Source organism: Arvicola amphibius, chromosome 1, assembly GCF_903992535.2.
Source record: "Arvicola amphibius chromosome 1, mArvAmp1.2, whole genome shotgun sequence".
Classification (NCBI taxonomy): Eukaryota; Metazoa; Chordata; class Mammalia; order Rodentia; family Cricetidae; genus Arvicola; species Arvicola amphibius.
In genome coordinates, this window is record NC_052047.1 from 197924604 (window position 1) to 197947938 (window position 23335).

At 39.5% G+C, this 23335-nt stretch overlaps 1 protein-coding gene across 1 annotated transcript in view; it reads left to right on the forward strand.

Moving 5' to 3' along the window:
• The window catches only part of Ccdc172 (coiled-coil domain containing 172), a 54631-nt gene extending 37131 nt beyond the window's left edge, over positions 1–17500 (forward strand). The window contains exons 7-8 of the mRNA XM_038318145.1: positions 16667–16754; positions 17468–17500. Coding sequence (XP_038174073.1) covers positions 16667–16754; positions 17468–17500 — 121 coding nt within the window. The remainder of the gene's footprint in view (positions 1–16666; positions 16755–17467) is intronic.
• Positions 17501–23335: the final 5835 nt, after the last annotated feature.

A 23335-nucleotide genomic window follows, 5' to 3' on the forward strand; every position in this document is an offset into this window, starting at 1 on the left:
CAGTCCTCTCTCTGCGGGTTCTTTGTGTCCAGTTTATGCAACAGTCCAGGCAAGAGCAGTTTCTTGCCCAAATGGCTAACAAACTCCATAAGTAGCCTCTTCGATGCCCATCTTCCTCTCGAAGTAGATTGGTGCTGCCAGGAGCAGACGTGTCTCATTGTCATGAAAAACCCTAAGTTATTAAAACATTAAATGCCATATTCTGCAGTCTTTGAAAGATATGAAGAATGCCTATCTGAAATATATCTATGCACATCTAGAAAATGACTAACATGACTACAAGCTTGACTATTAATCGATGATTATCCATTAACAACCTATATTTCCTAATTATACATTACATTCTTTAAAATGAACTACAATCACAATAGCTTAATCAAAATCAGAAATACATATACATATAACAAATTGACCTTAAAATCCATACCAATGCAAATTATTCATATCTATATCATATCCCCCTTTAAATGTAAAAGAACATTTATAAACAATATTTGGGAATGTGGGCGCAGTTATTTCTCTCCAAACTGCTTCCTGCTGAATGGGGGCGTTGTTATTTAGGTCTTTTATGGTATAACCTGTCTGTTAGGTTTATCCCAGTCGGCAGTTGAGCGAAGTAATTTTTTGAGGGTGTTCACAGCAACCTTTCAGGAGGGCGTGGTCTATCATACCATATTGGGATAGAAGCAATCCACAGAGTCTCGTCCTCTGTGAAAACAAAAGAAGAAACTCTTTTCCAAAGCATCATGTTCTTAGATCCAAATCCTGAAGTCATACCGTTAAGATGTCCATTCTGATCTAGCCTGGCAGCCCATATAATGAAATGTCTCTCTGTACTTAGCTCCTTTACAGTCAAAAAAATCAAAGAAAACACAACAAAATACATAATCCAGACTCTCTGTGAATTTTCCATTTTTATGTGGCTTATTTTTACTCTATCACTTTACTTCTTTTAATCTATAACTATCTGTACTCTGTCTCTTTAAAGACTTTACCCTTTTTTTTTAAAGGCATTAACTTTATTTTCTATATTATTTCTTCTCTTTCGCTCTCAAGCCTACGTACATTTATCCAACATTGTGACCCAGTTAAAGGCCTTCTATGTCTGAATCTTTCCTATTGTGAATCTGTAATTTTTTTACTATCCAGGAGCACTTTTGTTTTGTGCTTTTAAATCGCTACACACTTAAGAATCTAAGCTGTGACATTCCTAGGTCAAAAACAGGTACTGCAGGCTTGCCACGCCCAGTCCAACATAGCTGAGCCGCTTGTGACTCTGAATCGGTTGCAGCTCTGAGCTGCAGAGCTGCCGGCTGCTCTGGATGTTGGCTCCACCTCTCTCCAATTTCAAAATGGAGGATGTACCATTTTCTACTAGCTCTGGGGCCGCCAGGTAGGAGCCGCACTCAGCACTTTAACTCTGAGACTGAGCGTGCAGCACAAAAACTCTTTTCATCCAAGTTACAGCCAAATCTGACATGCAGAGCACTGCGCAGTCTGAAAAACATCTCTCTGTATGGTGGCAGAAATCCGCCATGTTCTCCCGCTGGCCTAAGCCTGATTCCGCCATCTGCCCAGGTGCAGGCAGGGAGCAGTGAGCCATTGGCATGGTCTCAGAGCAGCACTTTCTTTCCGATCCCAAGCAGGCACACAAACATCCAGTCCATAAAAGCCACTGAAATGCTTTAAAGCCAGAGTTCGCACTGGCGGCACAGCACCAGGAAGCCTCGTTTTAAAATGACTCAGCTTTTTCTCTGCCGCTATTGCCGAAACAGGAAATCTCTCTATGGCACATGCTAGCAAATAGCAAAAAGCTGTGTTAAACTCTCTCTCTCCTTTATCTAAAGCTTTTTCAGGTTTTTACGTGGATTTGGTCACCACGTTGGAGCGCCAATCTGTAGTGTGAAGCGGCGGGGCTGCGTCCCGCCACCCGGCTGCCGGCTAGCTTTACACCTGAAATAATTACACGGAAACTGTATTCTTTTAAAACACTGCCTGGCCCATAGTTTCAGCCTCTTATTGGCTAATTCTCATATCTTGCTTTAACCCATATTTAGTAATCTGGGTAGCACCACGAGGTGTGGCTTACCAGGAGAGATCTTAACCCGCGTCCATCTCGGAGAGGAGAAGCATGGAGACTCCCTATGGCGACTGCCTGAAGCATCTCCCCAAATCCTGCTTCCCAGCATTCTGTTCTGTCTACTCTGCCTACCTAATTTTCTGTTCTCTTAAAGGGCCAAGGCAGTTTTCTTTATTAATTAACCAATGAAAGAAACATAGACAGATAACTCTCCTCCATCATTTTCTTAACTAATGATTGATGTGGGAAGGTGTATCCCTCTCTGGGTGTGTCTTCCCTGAGTTGGTGGTCCTGGGTCCCATAAGAAAGCAGGCTGAGCGAGGCATGAAGAACAAGCCAGTGAGCAGCACCTGTCCATGGCCTGTGCATTGGATCTGCCTCTAGGTTCCTGTCCTCGAGTTCCTGCCCTTACCGCTTTTGATACTGAACTGTTATATGGAACCTTTTTCTCTCCAAGCTACTTTTTAGGTCATGGTGTTGCATGATAGCAGTAGTAACCCTAACAAAGAGATCATTCTTCATTTACAGAATATTGCACATTCACTTGTTCCTTGTTACAAGAATCAGTGCAAAGTTGGCAAGTATAAAGAGGTCTTTTCTCAGAAGTTTCTGCAAAATTATAGTCAAATAATTGTATATGAAGCCAATCTACATTGTCTTTCTCTTTTAAAAACATTTATAGTAGATGAAAATTCTCATTTAATTTCAGGATCATTTGTAACTTTCTTTTTGTTGAAGACTTCTGTCAACTCTGCAGCTTTTCTGGTAGAACTTCATTATTTATTCATTAACAGAAGTGTCTCCACAGCATTGATTATGTAGCTTCAAGCTGGGAGAGATCCTGTTTTGTGAAGTCTTGGCACGTGCTGCAGTTACTAAAGATTGTGCATAAATATAGAGGAAGTTTGGTGTTAGACTCAATTAATTTCAAAGTTATATTCTGTTATAAATGTACCCATTTACCTCTGAAATTAAAAAAATAGTATTTACAAATAATATGTAACATTGCAATGATCTCTTTGTGTTTATATACTTACAACCCTTTACCTTTAACCCCTGTGCTCAGGTGGCAGAGGCAAACGGGTCTCTAAGTTCAAGGCCTACTTGGTCTACATAGTGAGTTTCAGGCCAGCAAAAGCTATATAGTGAGATGGTGTTTCATAAAACATAGGAAAGACAACGTGGAAGCCAGCCACACCAGCCTGCCTTATCCTCATTCAGGTCCTTCTCTGAGGGGGTGACAGAACCTGAACTACGGGAAACAGGAACAACTGACCATGCCTCTTTCATACATTCACTTTTCATATTCATTTTCATAAATAAATTATATTTAAGATGGATGCTCAAGAATGATCCCACACTAGCTCAGAATTGAGTATAATAAAGGGTTATTTATTTAGGGCTAGACTCACAGATCACAGTCCTCTGCAAGAATGAGGAACAGGAATGTGAGTGAAGTTTTTCAGGCTACTTCCTGCTGATTGGGGGTGCTGATAATCTTACGGGGACCTAAAGAAAACTTAGAATTATGATCAAGTCCTAACTGGAAAATTCTGTGAGGCTTGATCAGCAGTCTTGAATCTGTTCTAGATGTAGAAATCAGACATCTGGGCCATTTGCTCCTAATAGAGATTTTTCAGGGGGTCTTCCTTAATCGAACCTGATTTTTTTCTTAACCCAGAATGAATCCACAGCCTCTCATTTCCTGTGGAAACAAAAGCAAAACCTATTCTACAACATAACATACCTTTTGATTTCAATTTTGAAGTCAAGGTATTTTCAAAATACCTATCTTGGATTAATTCAGGAGCATTTATAAACAAATATCTTTTACCACCTATTGCTCCTTCCTCAGCATTCAAACAATTCAAAGAGAGCATAATAATATACAGTATCCAGATTCTCTGTGAGTTTTCCATTTTACATGGCTTATTTTAAACTCTATTTCTTTTTATTTTTAATTTTTGGCTTTTTGAGACAGGGTTTCTCTGTGTATCTTTGTCTTAGAACTCACTGTCCTAGACCAGGCTATCCTTGAACTGACAGAGATCCACCTGCCTATGCCTCCCAAGTGTTGGAATTAAAGGTGTGTGCCACCATACCAAACTACTCTCTTTTTACTTTAAGGACTTTATCCATTTTTTCCTCAAGCCTACATATATTTTTTTAAATACACCATAAACCATTTAGAAGTTTTTAAAAAACTGAATCTATCTTTATTGTATATATTTCTTTTCTTTTTTTTTTTTTTTTTGGTTTTTCGAGACAGGGTTTCTCTGTGGCTTTGGAGCCTGTTATATATTTCTTTTTTAACCAGGTGAGTTTTTAATTTGTTTAGCAATATGGCTAGGATTAAAGCCGTGGCTTTGACAGCTAGATCCAGCCCATTTTTTAGCTTTTGGAAATTTCAGCCTCATGGTGGAGGTACCGGCCATGATCATGTTTATTGACACAACTCCACCAAAAAGCATGTGGTAAGCTTTTTATTGACACCATTTAAGTGTTTAGTGACAGGACCTCTTAAAAGAGCTGCAAGGTTTTGCAGCTAAAGCTGAGTTAGGAAGCCCCTCTGAAATGAGAGCGCTTGCTTCTAGCAAGCAGAGCCCACCTGAAAAAAATGTTGTTATTAAGAAGCCATGATTAACTTTATTTTTTTTTAATCTAGAATAACTTCCCAAGCTCTTTTAGGTCATAACCATGTAGAAATATGGACCTACAGACATATATTCAATGAAAGATATGACAGAGAAAAAAATAGGTATGAAGAAAAGTAAACTTTTTTCTAAATTCTTTCTATCCTATACCAAATGACTCCTGACATGAGACAGAAACTCTGAATTTTCTTATAACAATGTGCTTGGATTCAGAGGAGGATAGAGTCATTGTCCAACTCCAAAGCCAGCTTTGATTTTTAAGAGAGTCATGACTATTATAGGAGGATGGGCCGCTTGTTCGTCCTGGCTACCCAGAACCAAAATAACCACACAGAAACTATGTTAATTAAAACACTTCTTGGACCATTATCTCTAGGCTTTTATTGGCTAACTCATATATTAATTTAACCCATTTCTATTAATCTGTAATATTGCCACATGGCAGTGGCTTTCTGGCAAGAACTCAGCATGTCAGACTCTGGTGGCTCCATGGCATCTCTCTGACTCCCAACTTTCTTTCTCCCAGCATACAGTCTACCTTTTCCCGCATAGTTCTGTTCTTCCCTGCCATAGACTCAAAGCAGTTCTTTATTCATTAACAAATAAAAGATACACACATACAGAAGGACCTTCTACACCAGACTATTATTCTACTGGGCAGCATACACATGTGCACGCATGTGCACACCCCAATATATGTATATATATATATAGTTATTCTTATCCTCAGAAGTCATAATTCTTTTTGCTTGGTGATCCTATGTGGATAGTTATCTTTTCCTCTTTAGGCATCTAAATGTCCAGGCTCTCTTAACTTTTTGAAGATGAGTATTTTCCTGCAAAGACAAGAACAGACTGCTGCAACCCTGTGAGATTTCCTTACCACCTGTAGAGTTGTCACCTTTGTGGATGAGCTGTCATTTCTTTCTCAAGACGTTTCTCTTTTCCATACCAAATCTTTAATAATTTTGATGTCATCCATAGCTTTTCTTCTCCTGTGGAAACAAGAGCTAAACCCCTCCCCCAGTTTAGCACATCTCCTGATTTCCATTGTGAGGTCAACACATCCTTGAAATAAACTGTCTGATTTAATTCAGAAGTTTTTTCTATTATCCAATTTCTTTCTGCTGCTGTTGTTCCTTTCTCATTACTGATAAGAAAATTCAAGTTTAATATACCGTGCAAGTATACCCACGATGGCCATAACTTTTAATAAATACATGATTACTGAATTAGCATTTTCTGAGCTCAAAGCATTTGCCTATTGAAAACCTGAATAAGTGTAAATGGTGTGGTGCACACATATTAATTTTCCAAAATCTTCAAAGTAGAACACATCCATCTGCCAGCTTTCATTCCTTTGAGTACCCTTTGGATTACTCCCTGTGGTAGTGGTGTTTGATTATAGAAAGAGCAAGTAGGACATCTCTTTATAATCTCCTTAGATTGTTGCCATGTAATAGAAAACTTTTTCTTTGAACCTTTGGTATTGACATGATTTTTTTAATGAAATTCTGAGGTCTTCAGCACATTTTCAATTAGTAATTGATCAATTTCTGCATTACATTGTGCTAGAGGACCTGGCAAACCTGTATGGGATAAGGTATGTGTTATGTATATGGAACAAAGCCTATTCCTGATTATATGTTCAACCTATATAAGTAATGAAGTCAATTCTGTATCATATGGTATAAATTCAGTGGTTTCAATATGTAAGACAATTCTTTCTGCATATTGCAAATCAGTAACTATATTGAGAAGTTATTTAAAATCTCTTTGTACCATGAGAATAGCATGTAATTCTACCTTTGGACATAATTATAAGGGCTTTATTCCACCTTACTCAAATCTTCTAATATTGTAACCTGCCTTTCCTGATTTATTTCAATCAGTATAAAATGTACAGTCTCCAGTTATTGGTGTGTCCGGTACAGTGTAGGGAAGGATCCAAGTAGTTCTCTTTATAAGTTTAATTCTGTCAGTTTTGGGATAATTGCTATTAATCTCTCCTAAAAAAATAGCACAAGCTCTTTGCCAGGGTTCATTGTCTTCCCATAATTTAAAAAATTACATCAGTAATCTCTGCTGGGTCTACCCCTGCTAGTTGATGAAGTCTCAATTTTCCTTTTATAAATAATTTAGAGACCTTTTCCACATGTTTTAAATTTTTTACTTGGTTTATTTGGTAAAAGATCCATTCTAAGATAATATCTTCTCTCTGCATTAAAACTCCTGTAGGAGAAATTCTGGAAGGCAATATGACTAGAATGCAATTAAGATTCAGATCCATCCTAGCAACATGAATGTCCTGTAATTCTCTCAACAACTGTCAATTCCTTTTCTGCTTTAGCTGTTAATTCTCTGGGACTATTTTAGTCTTTGTTATCATCTAAGGTTTTGTTTAAATGAACTATTAGATCAGGTGTTATCCCAGCAGTCAGTCATAGACTGGAAATGTCTCCTAACAGTCTTTGAAAGTCATTAAGAGTCTACATTCAGTCTCTCCTAATTTGTGCCTTTTGTGTTCTAATTTTCTGTAAACCTATTTTATAACCTAAGTAACTGACTGAATCTCCTTTCTGTATTTTTTTTTTCAGGAGCAATTTGTAATCCCCATTATGGTAAAACTTTCTTTACTTCTTCAAACATTCTTTCTAAGGTATCTGCAATTGAATCATATAACAAAATGTCATCCATGTAATGGTAAATTATAGACTTAGGAAACTGCTTATATTATTTCCAATAGTTGATTTACAAAGTATTAGCACAGGGTTGGGCTATTCAGCAATCTTTTAAATCAATAACTATAAGAGGCCACCCTTTTGGTAATAGACAAAGCAGAGGTGTTCCAGATTGTAGAGGGCACATAGCTTGAATTACCTTGTTGACAGCTCTTAAATCTGTCATCAATCTCCATTTCCCAGGTTTCTTTTTAGCATCAAACACAGGAGAATTCCAAAGGCTGGCTGATTCTTCAATATGGTGAGCATCTAGTTGCTCTGTACCAGCTGTTCTAAAGTCTACAGTTCTCTTCTGTTAAAGGCCACTGTTTAACCATATTGGTTTCTCAGTTAACCATTTTAAAGATAGGGCCGTTGGTTCAGATTGCTGTCACAATCTAAAGGATTGCTAGTCACTATGTGTTTTTGTACAGCCTGAATGGCTGGTGACCTTTGTTTATAATGTCTTATAATATCCTTCCCAGACACATGAGTTTCCAGGACTGTAGGAATGTTAATCTGGGTATTTTATTGTTGCATCAGGTCATGACCCCATAAATTCACTACAATATTAGTCACATATGGCTTTAGCCTTCCTCTCTGTTCTTCTGGCCCTATGCATTCAACCCATCTTGAGATAGGGTTCCAATTCCTAGGAATTGAGCATCTGCTTCTTAAAGAGGCCAATTCACATACCAATATTCTGGAGTAATGATTCTTACATCAATACCCATGTCTAGTAATCCCTCAATTACAATGTTATTTATATGCACTTCTAGGTTTATTCTTTGATCATTTGTAGAAGTCTGCCAAAATATATGCTTCCTATTTCCTATTGGAAATTTTGATTCACCCTTCATGTTTATTCCATCATCTGGAACAGTATGGTTTTTTAAGCAGGCATTTTTTTAATTTTCCTGGTGAGACATGTCCTTTACAGTGATTGGGAATGACTGGACCGCATTTGACTTGGGGGCCTGCAAGAGGTCCCCCAAGGAATTTGCTGATGGTATCAGGTTGCCTTGTCCATCTTTTGTTGATATACATTCATTAGTCCATTGTCAGCCTTTACCACATCTTCTACATTAACCAGAAGGCTGAGATCTTCTATTTTTACCATTCCCAAAGGAGACATTATTTCTAAGATTCCTTTGTCCGCAATCTCTTCTTAGATGTCCAATTCTACTACGGTTAAGACATTTGGTATTTTGATGTTTCTTCATTCTTTTGGAAATTGCTTCTCCTACCCAAGATTCAGTATTATAGTCAAATGTCTCAATGTTCATTGTATGCAGGATCCATTCATCCATTGGTGCTGATCTAACCTTTAAAGGCCCAAGTAACTTTTTGCATTCTAAGTTGGCATTTTCAAAAGCCAGAGATCCAATAAGTACTCATGTAGCATCTGGGTCTGTTATTCTTATTTGTACAGTCTTAGTTAATCTTTGTAAAAAGTCACTAAAGGGTTGTCTCTGGCCCTTTTTAACCCTGGTATATGTTTTAATTCATTTTCCTGGTTGTTGAATCCCGTCCAAAGTATTTTAGGCTGCTTTGTGGCATAGGGACAAGATTTGTTCATCATAAAGAACTTGAGCCTGTGGGTCAGCATAAGTGCCCTCGCCAAGAATTTGATCTAGGGAAGTCTCGAGTCCTTTTGCTTTTCCCTGCTTTTGTAAAATTTTGCCTTTTGTCCTAACATTTCCTTAGTAGTTGTGGCCCATCTTCCAAGACTGCTGAAACTAATTCAAGCCAACTGTGTGGGGCAGTCTTATTGCTGGAAGCCCATGTCTTTACCGTCTCCCTAACAAATGGTGAATGCAAGCCATAAGATACTGCTGCTAATTAATTTCTTTTAGATCATTCATACCAATAGGTATCCATCTACATTCTTTGCATCATTTTGGGCCTTTAGAACTTGATGCTTTTTCAGAGGTGATTATAGGGTAGGAAGCTAAAGCCCTGGGTAGGCCACCTCTGACTCTGACACATACTAATGATGCTAAATTCTGTCCTTTTGCCTTCTCTCCCTACTCACCAGCTCTTATGATTTCCTGAGCTGTTCCAAGTCTTTTACTACTGTCCTGTTTTAAAGCCTGAATCCTGTGGCCTGTAGATATTTCTAGTGATCTCATTGTGCACCTAGCCTCTGGTCCTCATTCTGTACAAGTGACTCCATGGTATGAAGTTTTCTTCTTTAAAGATAACATCTCATCCTTGAACATTATTTGTACAGCATGTAGATTGCCTTCCTGGAGAGATACTCCAACCCACCAGAACTTTTAAACAGATTTTAATTGTCAAATTCAACAATCTGAGTTTATTTAGATAAACTCAGTACCCTTTGACATGGATTGAATTTTGTCTGGAAAATTATGGTGTAGGAGTTCCTTCTGTTTGTTTGTTACTTTCATTGGTGGAATGAAGAAACTGCCTTGGCCTTTTGATAGGGCAGCACTGAGGTAGGCGGGGAGACAGAACTGAATGCTGGGAGGAAGAAGGGCAGGGTCGAGATGCCATGAAGCTCCTGCCTGAGACTGACACTGGTTAGAATCTTTCCCAGTAAGCCATGACCTCGTGGTGTTGTACAGATTATTAGAAATGGGTTAAATTAAGATGTGAGAGTTAGCCAGTAATAGGCAGAGATAATGGCCCAGGCAGTAATTTAATTAATACAATTTCTATGTGGTTATTTCGGGTGTAAGCTAGCCAGGTGGCAGGACGCAGCCCTTTACCTTCTTACAACAAAATTAATGTTATCATTTTCAATAGTATTAATTTTTTCTTCTAACTTTTGATTTTTGGTGGTATTAATCCTGCCAGCTAGCTGTTCATTGTTAGTCTATAAAGACTGTATCATTTCAAAAAAATGCCTGATTCTTGGCTCTCTTATCAAACCATTTTTAAGGATATGATATGGAAAAGAAAGCTAAATCCCAATAGCCAATTAGTTGGATATATCAGGAAAACCATATAAGCCTTGCAAAAATACCATCCATAGTAAAAGCAAAAAGGTTATTAAATTCCTGTATGGTAATATTGTCTGCAATTATATAACTTTCAAGTTTATTGATTTGTTTATTAATCAAATAGTTACCTTTTTATGAAATTTTGGTAAATTGTTGTAGGTGTGATAATCTTTATTGCCAAGCAGGTGTTGTGGTCACAACCACATGGTGGTAAGACTCAATCAGGAGCCGCAGGAACAGCCTGGCTCTCCTTTGGTTCAATATGTTGGTGCCTGGTTAAATACTGACAAATATGCTTTGCTTTTTGCTTAAGAGCAATTAAATCAATTCTGTACATGGAGAGTTCTTTTGGATGCCGGAGCCCAGAGCTTGCAAGCAGGGAGTACAAACCTGGAGCTGCACATGCACCATACAGGTCTCTGTACAGCAGGGAAAGTTGTGGAGTTAAGAGGCAGGAGGAAGCATGTGTGAACCTAGGAAATTTCTAATTCGCTCTGCTTAATGGAGTTTTTACAAAATAAATAAATAAAAACACTTAGTACGTAAAATCAAGCCAGCTAGGCAGGGGTTGGTGACTTGCTGGTTTGTAGTCCATTTTGGCCTGTTAAGCTGGTCCACTTGGTAGGCATGGAGTTGGGATTCACATTGGGCACCAGATGAAGATGGACAGTAAAACATGAGCCTACATTAACTCAGAACTGAGTATAATAAAGGGTTATTAATTTAGGGGCAGACTTACAGATCACAGTCCTCTGCACAAACAGGGAATAGGAACTGAATCAAGCAGCCAGAAGAGAGAGCAGCGCATGCCTTATGTCAGAATTTATAGTATAAGAGGCCATGCCCAAGTGGGCTGATATGATAAAGGCTACTGGCTGAAGGAGTTCCTACAACATTATATATGAAAGAAGTATTTCTCCTTTAGCATTAAAGGTAAAATAGCTTTAGGATAGTGCCCATATAAATTAATACAGGGAAATATAGTTAGAAAATCAAACTACAAAAAAATTCATAGAAAGTAGAAAAGATTGCCCAGGGAGCTGGGAAGTGACTCAGTCACTAATTGCTGGGGTATAGGAAGCTGGTCATGGTGGCGCACACCTATAATCCTAGCGTTGCGCAGACTAATGCCAGAAGGTGCCCAGTTAATAATAATTATTTTCCCAGAAAATAATGTGGGAATTAACAGAGAAACACACTGTCCTGTTTTTTTCTCTGCTGCTGTGATAAACACTGACCAAAAGTGGCTTAGGGAGGAACAGAGTTATCTGGCTTACACTTCTGGGTCCCAGTTTATCACTGATAAACTAAGTCAGGGCAGTAACTTGAAACAGAAACCGTGGCGGAGCACTGTGTGCGGGCTTCCTCAAGGCTCATGCTCAGCTAGCCTCCTTGTACAGCCCAGGACCATCTGCCCTGAGAACAGACTGCACTCAGCATGTAGGTCTGGCTGGCCTGGAACTCATATGAAGAGTAGACTGACCTCAAATGCCTGGAAATCCACCTGCCTCTGCTCTCAAGTGATGGGATTAAAGGTATACACCACCTTAGAATTTTTTGTTTGATTTATTGAGGTTTGCCCTTCCATATTTTTTCTTCAGAATTTTTGTCTCTACTGAACTTCTAGTCATGTCTTGAATTAGTTTCTTTGCTTTATTAATCTGTTTTGGTTCTTGTTTATGTTCCCAGGATTGCTTAGGATAGAAAAAAGGGTCCTGCTTGTACCAAGCAAGTGTTCTACTACCAAATCACATCCCCAGCCTCTAATTCAAGTGTTATTTTATGTCTCAAGCACTAACAGCTCACCCCCTTAGCTGTGTTAGTTGAACATTACCGGATGGATTGAAAGCATCAGGATGATTGGAAAGTTAATGTGAAGAGAGACAGAGAGAGGGGTCTCTCTTCTTCATTCTCATCTTTCCATCCATTTCTCAGTTACTTGCTCACTGAAGCGCTTAACCATTTTCATTAGCTTCTAGCTTATCCTTCTGTTTCTTTTGAAGAATTAGATAAACAAACACAACACAGTTTATGTAATTGTTTGCATTGTACTGCCTATCATTTAATAGTGCATGCTAGAATCAACTCATTTGTTGAAAGTGATGATCTTCATTCTTATGGTTGAATAATAATTGTCATGAATATGTTATGGTTTCTTTACCCAATTCCATATGAATGGACAGGAAGATTGTTTTTTAATACTTTGATTTACATATCATGTTTGTGTTTAGGTTGCCTTGTACTTTATATTACCAGTGTAAACAGGCAAGGCTCAGGGAAATAGACAAATCAGTTGTGTTTCATTCTCCCCAGTTGAGGTTGCAGTGTTTTGAATCTATCTCAGCTAACAGTTAAGCACATTTATTTCTTCATTGCCTCGTGAAAAGTATTTGCAGTCAAGTAGTGAAGCTCCATCCAATAGAAGAGGGCCAGGGTCCTTGGGTCAAACATCTGCAAGTTCTGTCACCAGTGAAGTAGAACACTTTATACCTCTGAGAACCATCTGCGTGTCATTCTATGAACTGCCTCTTTAGCGCCACCCCATTTCTGTTGAGTGCTGACATTATCTTCTTTGGAAAATGTCTTTTTCTGTAGAGAGATTTGGCCTTTATTTGTGATGTCTATAGTAGATACTTCTTCTAGACTATCATTTCCTGTTAGTTTTTATACATGTGGTCTATATAAAACTTTTAACACAGTGTAATTTTTTTCTTTTAAATTAAATCACATTTGTATTTGAACTGTAGTTAAAGCTCTACCCACACCTATCAGATGCAGCAGTTTATCTGTGCTTTTGCTTGTCTTGTATGCTTTTTAAAATATAAATATTTGATCCATCTAGAGTGGCTATGCTGTAAAATATAGATCCAGTTTTGCCTTTGAGATTCATTTAGTTTTGCATCCATTTGCAGGTTGTTGTCCCGTTGTACCAACATGATTTATGGAAAAGCCATCTTCTTCCCCCAGGGAACTGAGGTGCTGCCTTCATCACGCACTTGCCGTCCGCCTGCTTTAGTGCCTGTCTGTCTCTTGTGCCCTGCTCCATCTGTGCACAGTGCTGCTCTGTTCAGTTACCAAAGGCTAACAGTAGGGTTTATCAGTTGGCATTTGTTTTTCTAAATTTAAGAGGTTTTTAAATTTTTTATGTATTTTAAATGAATCTAAAGATCAATCTGCCTCACACTAAGAGGGATAAAACATGTTTGTTTTTATTGTGATCACATTTAGTGGGTTTAACTCAGAATTATTAACATTTTTATGACTTCCTATTTGAGAAAGTCATCTTCATCACTATTGATAATAATAAAGTCTTTATTTGGGATCCCAATCTGGGAATGTGGAGGATTTGGCAAAATCAAAGCATCCCTGTTCAGGGCAAAACGAGACATCACACATCGCTCTGGTTAATTGGGAATTCAGACAGCCACTGGGGAATTCTGATCTGCCTTGAAATCCTGAGGACATCCTGGCGAAAACTGGGATCCAAAGAGCTCAGAAAGGCCCAGCACCTAGATGCCTATCAACAGGGTTTCAACACTTAGTGTGCATAACAGAGCTGAGAAATCATAAGGATTTTCAGGACTTGGATTGCGAAGTTGAGGGTTTGGAGAGTCCCAGCGTGAGATATCAGGCATTTGCTAAGAAACTCGGAAGGAGTTCTTGGATGGGCCTGGATTCTGGTGGGCCTGGGTCTGGTTGTGCTCTGAGGAAGCTCCTGATGGAAGAAAAGGTGGGAGGGGCTCCTATTCTTTAAGAAAATGTCTTTGGTCAAACTGATGGCCCTCTGAATGACCCCAGTTATTGTTTCCCACACATTGTGTAAACAGGATGATACACCACACAGCCTCTGAAGTCCATTTTAACAATTAAACCTAGTATACTTGAGATCCACCCATAGTGTTTCATATGTGAAAGTCATAAAACATTTTACAAAAATACTTTAAAAAATAATACAAAAAGCTCAGACAACACCAAAAAATTTAATTTCTGTACAGATACTTAAACCTGAGACACAGAGATAAAGTGAAAACATGCAGGAAAGCAGAGGAAGGAAAGACAAAAAGGCACATTAGCTAAAGGAGAGAAGAAAGGAGTGAAGCCTCCTATCTGAAATGATGTAACCAGAAGACAGCAATGACATCTCACACTTAAAGTGTAAGTATAGTTTTAGGTGAACTTGAGCTGATTGGAGCCTTGCTATTACAAGCCACTCTGAAAACCAAGATGGTAGCACATATTTCAGGAGAAAGGGCGTGATTCCAAATGGGAAGGTGGAGTTACTCCAGAAACATTGGGCAAAGGTAAATAAAAAGCCCCCCATGGTTGTAAGTCACTTTACAAGATAGATAGCAAAGAAAAATATTAGCACTATATTTTAGATTTATAATAAATGGGAAATTGTGATGATAATAGAATAAAAAATTTGAGGGGGAAATTGAAAATATATTGATGTAACATTTTCCGTATAAGTACAGTTGATTGTACTGTTTGATAAGACTGCTGAATATATGTTATAAATATAAGTGTAAGCTGTATTAATTTTTTAAAGTAGGTCTAATAAGAAAATGTTTATATAGGAGATAATAAGCAACTCCATTATAGACTGAAAGGAAGGGGAAGGAATGAGGAACCTACAGTACAAACAGAAAACAGTGAGAAAAACTTCTGCATTTTGAATCCCGCCATATAAGCAACTACATTAAATGTAAATAGCTGTAACATGTGAGCTAAAAAATAAGAGGTTTTCATATTAAAGAGTAATATGGGTGTATATGTTTCCTACCCCAAACCTAAAAACCTTAAGTATAAAGATATGGGTTAAAATCACACACACACACACACACACGGAATGAACTATTCTGTACTAGGTCACTGAAGTTCTAGTTTCTTTCCCCCATCTTCTCTCCTCCTCTCCCTCTCCTTATTGATCTACTTACTGTGTAGCTCTGGTGGCCTTGCACACAGAGCTCTGCCTGCCTATGCTCTCTTGTGTGCCATGGCCTATAGCCTTCTTTCCTGGCTGCCCCTTGTGTTTTCCTTGGTGTGTCCCTACTCATTGACACGGTTGGCACTATTCCATATCTTTATTACACACTGGATAGCTTTTATAAATAGCCTGTTAGAGTCAGAGGTTTTTATGCTTATTTTGTGTGTGTTTTCCTTGTAAATGTGTAGTTCTTTCAAGGTTGTGGGTATAATTGGCTTCTTGTCTCTGGTGACTTATACTGGATTGTCTTACTAGTATGCTTGGTGACTTTTTTTATTTTTTTTTTTACAGCAAGCTTGTTATGTAATCTCCATCTGGCAAAGGTCAATGGGTCTAAATATGTTAAGGCACCCCTCAAAGAGAGTTTCTATGGCTCTGATCTAAGTCCCTTCTCTTTGAGGGTGTCCTCTTGCTGCCAAGTTGCTTAGCTTTATGAGAACATCCTTGCTTGCAGTGTTTGCCCTCAGGGCTGCTTCACACAGAGCCAGCCTTGGTCAGGCTCTGGAGTCCTACCTCTCACAGCTCCGGGCTTTGGTGATGTTTTCTTTGTTGGGGAGGGGATAAAAATATTAGCCATTATACTCGAGATGAAATAGAACTTCTTCCCTACATTCCACACTGAATTCAGACAAAAGTAACCTTTTTATTTAATAAATTACTCCAAGATTTAAATACACGGTTAGTAAAATAAACACTGATATTTAATTCTCAGTCTGATAAATTTAATTATATAATCATTGTATGTTATCTTTAATTTTTTTTTTTTTTTTTTTTTTTTTTTTTGGTTTTTCGAGACAGGGTTTCCCTGTAGTTCCTAGAGCCTGTCCTGGAACTAGCTCTTGTAGACCAGGCTGGCCTCGAATGTTATCTTTAATTTTAAGTAAAAGCAGCTGGCACAAGTAATATTTTAACTTAAGTTTTGAGTCAGGATCAGAGAAGTCAAATGACTCTCTGTGCATTCACTCAGTGTCTCGGTAGAGAGCTGGTTCTGCACTTGTCATTAACCCACGCTGACTTTCTACATTACTGAGATTTATCTCTGCTTTATTGTCTACCTTTCTTTATGAGGGGTTTTCTCTAAAATTTTTATATAGTTTGTATAGAATCCAAGAGGGTTAAATTTCCTAAATATTCCTGTGTTTTACCTGACTCTGATACTCTGTGATATTTCTGAGGCTACAAACCTGCCGCTCTGTATGTAATAAGATTATTGTAAAAGTGTAGTATCAAACTAAGAGAGCGATTCTCCTTTCAAACAGACTGAAGCAGGAGCTGGATCTCTACAGCGAAGATGAGATGGAAAGCAAGTGCAAAGCGCTCCAGACAGAAATAGAGTTTCTGGAGTCGGTAAGTTCACCTGCTCGTTCTCCTGCTCTCCAGCCCTGTCTTATCTGCTGTGAAGCAGGACTTGCCTACATGCATACCCTGGAACTAGGTCTTTGACCTCCACAAACCCCAGAGCAAGCAAGTGAAAGTCAAGTTGGGGTGTAAACCATAAGGTGTTCTGAGCTCCTGGACAGCCAGCTCCATAAGCTTGTCAGCAGAGAGCAGGACAACGTCTCGCTGAGGGCTGACACATTCGGACCTCATCCTTTGACAGAGACAGTCCTGCTAGAGGCAGCTGTGCTGGAGTCTGCCTAGCCCTTACACATCCAACCCTGCCCTTCATACCATAGACTCCCATGATCGCAGACCTTTTAGACGTTTTCAGGTTGTGTGCAAGCACTGTGTAACTAATTTACAAATGAGCACAGTATTTGCTATACTGTATCTAAATACAGACATGCATTGGGAATGCTAAATACAGTTTTAATTTGATGCACTGCCCTTTGCAGTATGTTTATTTTCTTCAAACTGTTACAATTATAATTTGATTCATATTTTCAATAAGAACTTTGGAAAACCTGAGTCAGAAATCCTAAGAATTATTGCTGTGTTAAATTTAAGTAAATTTCATGAGTTCCCTTTAAGAAATGAGTTTGGACTGGATGTGTAGCTGGATTCTTGCACATAAGAATTCTCTTTCCCTTATGACTGTGCACTGCATGCTTGTCTTCCAGACATTGGCACAGAAGGGTCTTCAGGACAAATGACTTCTCGGAGTCGATGGGCCACCCTACACTTGACCATGGCATCTTAGAGTCAACCCTGAGTGGCACCTGCATAGCAGATCCCCATGTAAATAAAAGGTTCAGAATAGTCCACATGCTGACATCAAGAGATGGTTTATGTATATCTACAAAATAAGTGTATCTTGTTACTTAAGAGGTCCTTGTGAGCCGGGCGGCAGTAGGGCACGCCTTTAATCCCAGCACTCGGGAGGCAGAGGCAGGCGGATCTCTGTGAGTTCGAGACCAGCCTGGTTTACAAGAGCTAGTTCCAGGACAGGCTCCAAAGCTACAGAGAAACCCTGTCTCGAAAAACCAAAAAAAAAAAAAAAAAAAAAAAAAAAAGAGGTCCTTGTGTGCTTTCTGAAGGAAGAGAAAGGAGATGACACCATATTCCAGGATTCTTCATGCCAATCTGTCATTTCTGACCAGTATGTGTTCTTCCTTCTTGTAGCTTACCCCCAGGTCCTATGAACACACAGGGAGATAAGTGTTCAGGTTATTGACTCAGTTTTGTTCATGCCAGTTCTGCCAGGCAAAAGTGCTTACTTTGATTTTAATCTTTTTTCCATTTTTTCAATTATAAAGTGTCTCGACAGTGATCATCTGGGGCTTTCCATTCCTCCGTGTGTCTCCGGAGCTTTAAAGCCACTGCAGATATATGGCAGTGACTGCTGCCTACCATTCTCCTCCTGATGACAGTGTTGGTTGGGAGCAAGTTCTCCACTTGGGGAGGACAGAATGGGCAGCTTCGTGTACCCTCCACAGTTATCTGCCTTGACTCCTAGAGAGGATATTTTCTCTAGTGTTAGAAAGTGTGTCAAAGCTGTGCAGTCAGAGCTTGGGCTAGGCTAGGCGGAGCGGGATGTGTCTGAAAGTGGTGAGTATTACTGTTGGAGCCATGTGCCTTTACAGTTGTGGATGAATTTGTTTAGTGCCACACACTCAGAAAAGTAAGAGTGCTGAGGTCTTAGTTTCAAAGAAAGTCGTACCTTGTCACAGCTGGTTTTCTTTTTAAGTGTTGTATACTCTTGGCTTTGAAAAGCAGCAAATTTAAAGCACTTGCCTTTGGGGGCCAGTGTGATGGCACAGCACATAAAGCAGTTTCCCGTCAGCCAGGAGACCCGAGTTCAGTCCCTGAGACCTATGTGGTGGAAGGGGAGAGCCGGCTTCTGTGCTTGATATCTGCTCAGATGACATCAGTTCTGCCAGGGATTGCAGTTTATTTTATATACAGTACAAATACAGCATAGGACTGGTGATTGAAATCAGTTCTGGCTTGATTCTGTCTTATTCTGGTCTGTTTGTGCACCCAGATCTTAGGTCTCGTGGCATTCTATAACATTAACGTGCTGTGTGAATTCCTGCAGACACTCCTTTCCACTCTCAGTCACTCTGGCTCAATTGGCTTTTGAGAGCAACACTAACGGCTGAGGGAGTGCTCTCTTTGTACCCTTTCCACACCATGGTACCTGCACAGAGTCCACTGCCCTGACACGATTGTCCTTCTGTCGTGTGGAATGTGTAAGTGACTATTCAGTGATAGAGTCAAGAATGATGTGAGTTGAACCTAGGAGGACTGAGGGTTTGGTGTTTCCATTATTCAAAATGAAATACAGTACATAACTCGAAATTAAAGTCACTGTTCCTGTCATCAAAGGGACGGTGCTGTGAGCGCTGTGGAGATCACTGCAGGGCCCTGGCCGTGCGAGCTGCTGGGACTGTGTGTGCGGAGCAAAGGAAACAGCAGCTGGCAGCTGCTCTATTAAAGCTGAATTCAGTTCTCCAGTTGTGGATCTCTTCTCCTTTTACATATTTTTAGTCATAAAACTCTTGGAAGGAAAATTAGCTGAAATTGTCAGGTATAAATATGTCTCGGACTGAATTTGATTACTCTGGAGTAAGACAGTGGCTGCAGAGAAAGGTAGTTTGTACATGAGTGTGTATTCATTAAGTCAATTCATTAGCTTGGCTGTGCATTTAGTTATGAGCAAAGTACCACTAGCCCAAACAGTCCGCACACTGCACCCGCGGCCTGGCATGCCACCGTGCTTCTTTAATGCTACCCTACGTCCTTCAAGAAGCAATTTTTAAATCTCACCTCTCCACTGGGGGCTGTGTTAGAATGTATAGTTCAGAACATGATTTCTAAGTCTTGCCTCTCCATGGGGACTGTGTTAGAATGTATAGGTTGCTTCATATTCTCCTGTTGATTGATGGGGCCATTTGGCTAGAGGAAAAATAGCAATAAAATCATAGGCTATGGGCATGGTCCTAGCGAAGATTCCTTTCTCTTTTCTCTGGTCTTACTGTCGACAGGGAGGGAGGCACAGAGAAAGGGAAAGCCCTGAGAGGTGTAAGGCCAGACATGGCTGCCTTAACGTTGTTTTGTCCACAGCATGTTTCCTCTGTGAAAGGAACAAGGATTAAAGAGCATTTGCCTGCCCTCCTGTCTTTTCTTGAATTTGTAAAGCCATGATGAGATTTTAAAAGCATAGAAGAAGGTTGAGGTCATTGTATTCTAATGAACCAGAACACAGGAAGCACAGCAAGCTGGAGTTGTTTCCTCGCTGTGCAATGGGAGCTCTGCTGTGAACTGTCTATTGAGTCCCTTAGCACATGGGCACCCTGGATGGCCGCAGATGGACGGACAGCACACACTGGACAAGCCCTGTTGTCAGCTTTGGCTGAGGACAAAGTCTCTTTTTATTTTGCACCAATCAATCATAAATAACTCTGTCACACTGTGATGAATAAATCGTTTATTTGCAGTCCAGAAGCCAGTAGCAGTTAAGAGACATGACGAGAGATAAAGAAGACAGTTTTAGTCGTGAGTCACCAGGATAAGGTGTTCTTCATTCAACTGTTGATCTATTTTAGGTGGACTTCGATGTGTTTGTTTGTTTTGTTTACATCTCTCTACTTCTGTGTCTTCTTTACTTCTCTTCACCCCTTGTTATTTGAAAAAACTTAAATTTGCCTCTCAAAATTTAGTTCAGAACATTTTCTGTCAAGAGAATTGTTTTTCAGGATGCAAACTAAAAATGAAAAATATTTTTATGTCATTGGCCTAAAGCAGGGATTAAGTTTTAGAGGTTTGTGGCCCTTTTATCTCAAGACAGAAGATTTTACTTTTTATTTTTAATGCAAAAATATAGCAGAGTTCTCTTTGAAAATACTTGAGGTGCCAGTGCATAGGTAGGTGACTGTTCTTTCTGAACACTGCATTTCAAAGTTGAATGGCTTTGTTGTGCTCCACTTTTTCTTCATCTAATATTCGGAATTAATCCTTACTTTCTTATTTAGTTCACTAAGATTTGAAGTAAATGACACTGACTAACAGTTGGTGACAGAAGTTGTGTTAAGACCCCCCCCCCCCCACACACACACAATTCCAAATACAGGAGAAGCAAGATTTTGTTACTGTTCTTTGGTAGAGGCTCACATTTATTAAACATAAGGAAGAACTGTGCAGGTAGCATGTGTTACAAGAGCACTCTTACTCTGATAGGAGTAGAAGGAAAGCACAACACAGACTGCTTGATAGTAGAGGGTTCTCCCGGCTGCCGCTACAGAAAGTACTGAGAGCAAAGCTGTTGGGATCGAATGCTTATTTAAACACCTGCTTCTGTTACATCGCAGATTTATCTTTTAAAAGCCTTTATAAGATCAGCGGCACTAGAGTTCATATGTCTAGGAAAACAAAGAGCAAGTGAAATGTGAAATTAATAGCAATGACTGACACAGGGATCTGTTCTGAGGCCCATGGAGTGAGAGGAAATGCTTTTGCCTTCTCTTTTTAGCCAGAAGAGCTCCACGCCTCTAATAATTCTTAGTTTGTTATTTTGATACTTGTAATAAATTGCTATTCTAATTAGTTGGTAAATAAAACCTTGTTAAAATAAAACTCTCCTACTCTCCATATAATGTATGCAAATATAGTACTAATGACTATTTCTGGGTCCAGCTTTGTGATGCTGGATTCATCATTACATTGTCATTGTTAGAACAGTTTGTATAGAAACCCCATGTGACTGACATGGGGGATTCACACAGAGTCAATGTCACAGAAGTTCTAAATCCAGTGCCAGTCAGAACTAGTAGAACACGGAGATAATATTCATAAGAACATCTTTGCCCTGTGGAGTCAGAGCTCACTGTTGGGACCCATGTGGATACAAGCATGTATGACTGGCTTGCAGACAGAACTGGGGTTTTGATTGGTTACGTGATTTGTGTGAGGTCACAAAGAGCTGTGATTGGCTCTTTATCTATACTTTCATTGTTCAGACTCCAGTCAGTGATAATATACCTAGAGAATATTGCTTTTGAAAATTTGCTTGGAATTAAAAATCTACACAACAGCTATTATCAGAGAAATTTGAAAATTATTTAAATCAACCACTGATTAACAGAAATCATGGAATTAGTCACAGTCAGTAAATGGGAGATACAGTTAATTGAGAATGTCTTCTTACAGTCCTTGATGAGAAAAGTCCCTCCATATACAACAGGCTTGAATCCTTCCTGGAAACTGACCCTCAAGGAATCTCTGGAAAACAATACCAGTCCATATGTCTTTGCTAGACCTTTTATGGACATGTGTAGTTTAGTTTTGTCCTGTGGTGATGATATGTGAAGTAATAACTGGAATCAGCTGCTTACTCCAGCATTCTTGCTCATGTCCAGCCTCCCCATTTCTGCTCTTCTTTCTGTCTGTTCTTGCCTCTGCTGCCTTTCCTGGCTCTCCTCCTGTCCTCCCTCCCTGCATACTCCTCTTCAGCTTATGGGCCCAGCCTGTGGTGTGGGAGGTCCTTCTGTCTATGTGTTGCTTTTATTGGTTAATGAATAAAGAACTGCTTTGAGCCTATGTCAGGGAAGAACAGAACTAGGCAGGCAAAGCTAGGCTGTATGCTGGGGAAAAGAAGGGCAGAGTCAGAGAGAAGCCATGGAGCTGCCAGAGACAGATGCTGGGAATTTTACCCAGCAAGCCACAGCCTCGTGGTGATACACAGATTAATAAAAATGGGTTAAATTAATATGTAGGAATTAGCTAATAAGAAGCTACAGCTAATGGACCAAACAGTGATTTATGAATACAGTTTCTGTGTGATTATTTCGGGGCTAAGCAGCCGGGAACCAACAAGCGGCCCCTCATCCAATGAACCTTTTTGTGCCTTCATGAGCTGTTTTGTGAATGAAGTGCTTCTCCCACCTCATTCCTGTTTGGCATCTGCTTCTGTCGGTCAATGTCAGATAACGATTACTCTTCAGAGACGCCTTCATTCAGACAGTCTCAGATTGTTATCTATTGCTATGGTTAATCATGAAATGCCTCCCACAGGCTCATGTGCTCAGTGCTTAGAAGATAGCGGACTGTAGGGTGTGAGGCCTTGCTGGGGAAAATCTGTTCCTGGGAGTTGATTTCAAAGTTCAGATTTTGTTGCTGTCTCTCTTCTCACTGTTTCTGCCCTGATGCTCAGCCTTTCCTCAGATTTGACTAAAGTAATGGAGCCAGGCATGAACCCCAGAAACCATGTGCTAGAATAAAGGGCCCTTTAGTAGTCTGTCAGAAGTTCTAACACAGCACCCTCATTTAACTTTTGTACTTTGTATCCAATATTAATCTTTCTCATTTTTTCTTTTCTGTAATTATCATTAAACCCTGAGTTTTATGAGGGCCATTGTCTTGCACACTATTTTTCCCTCAGGACACATAACAGTGTCCATCTGGCATGTAGGGAGTATTCAGTTTAACACACATTCAGAATGCATGTTAAGATATTATTTGAATTAGTTTTTATTTCACCATATATATTA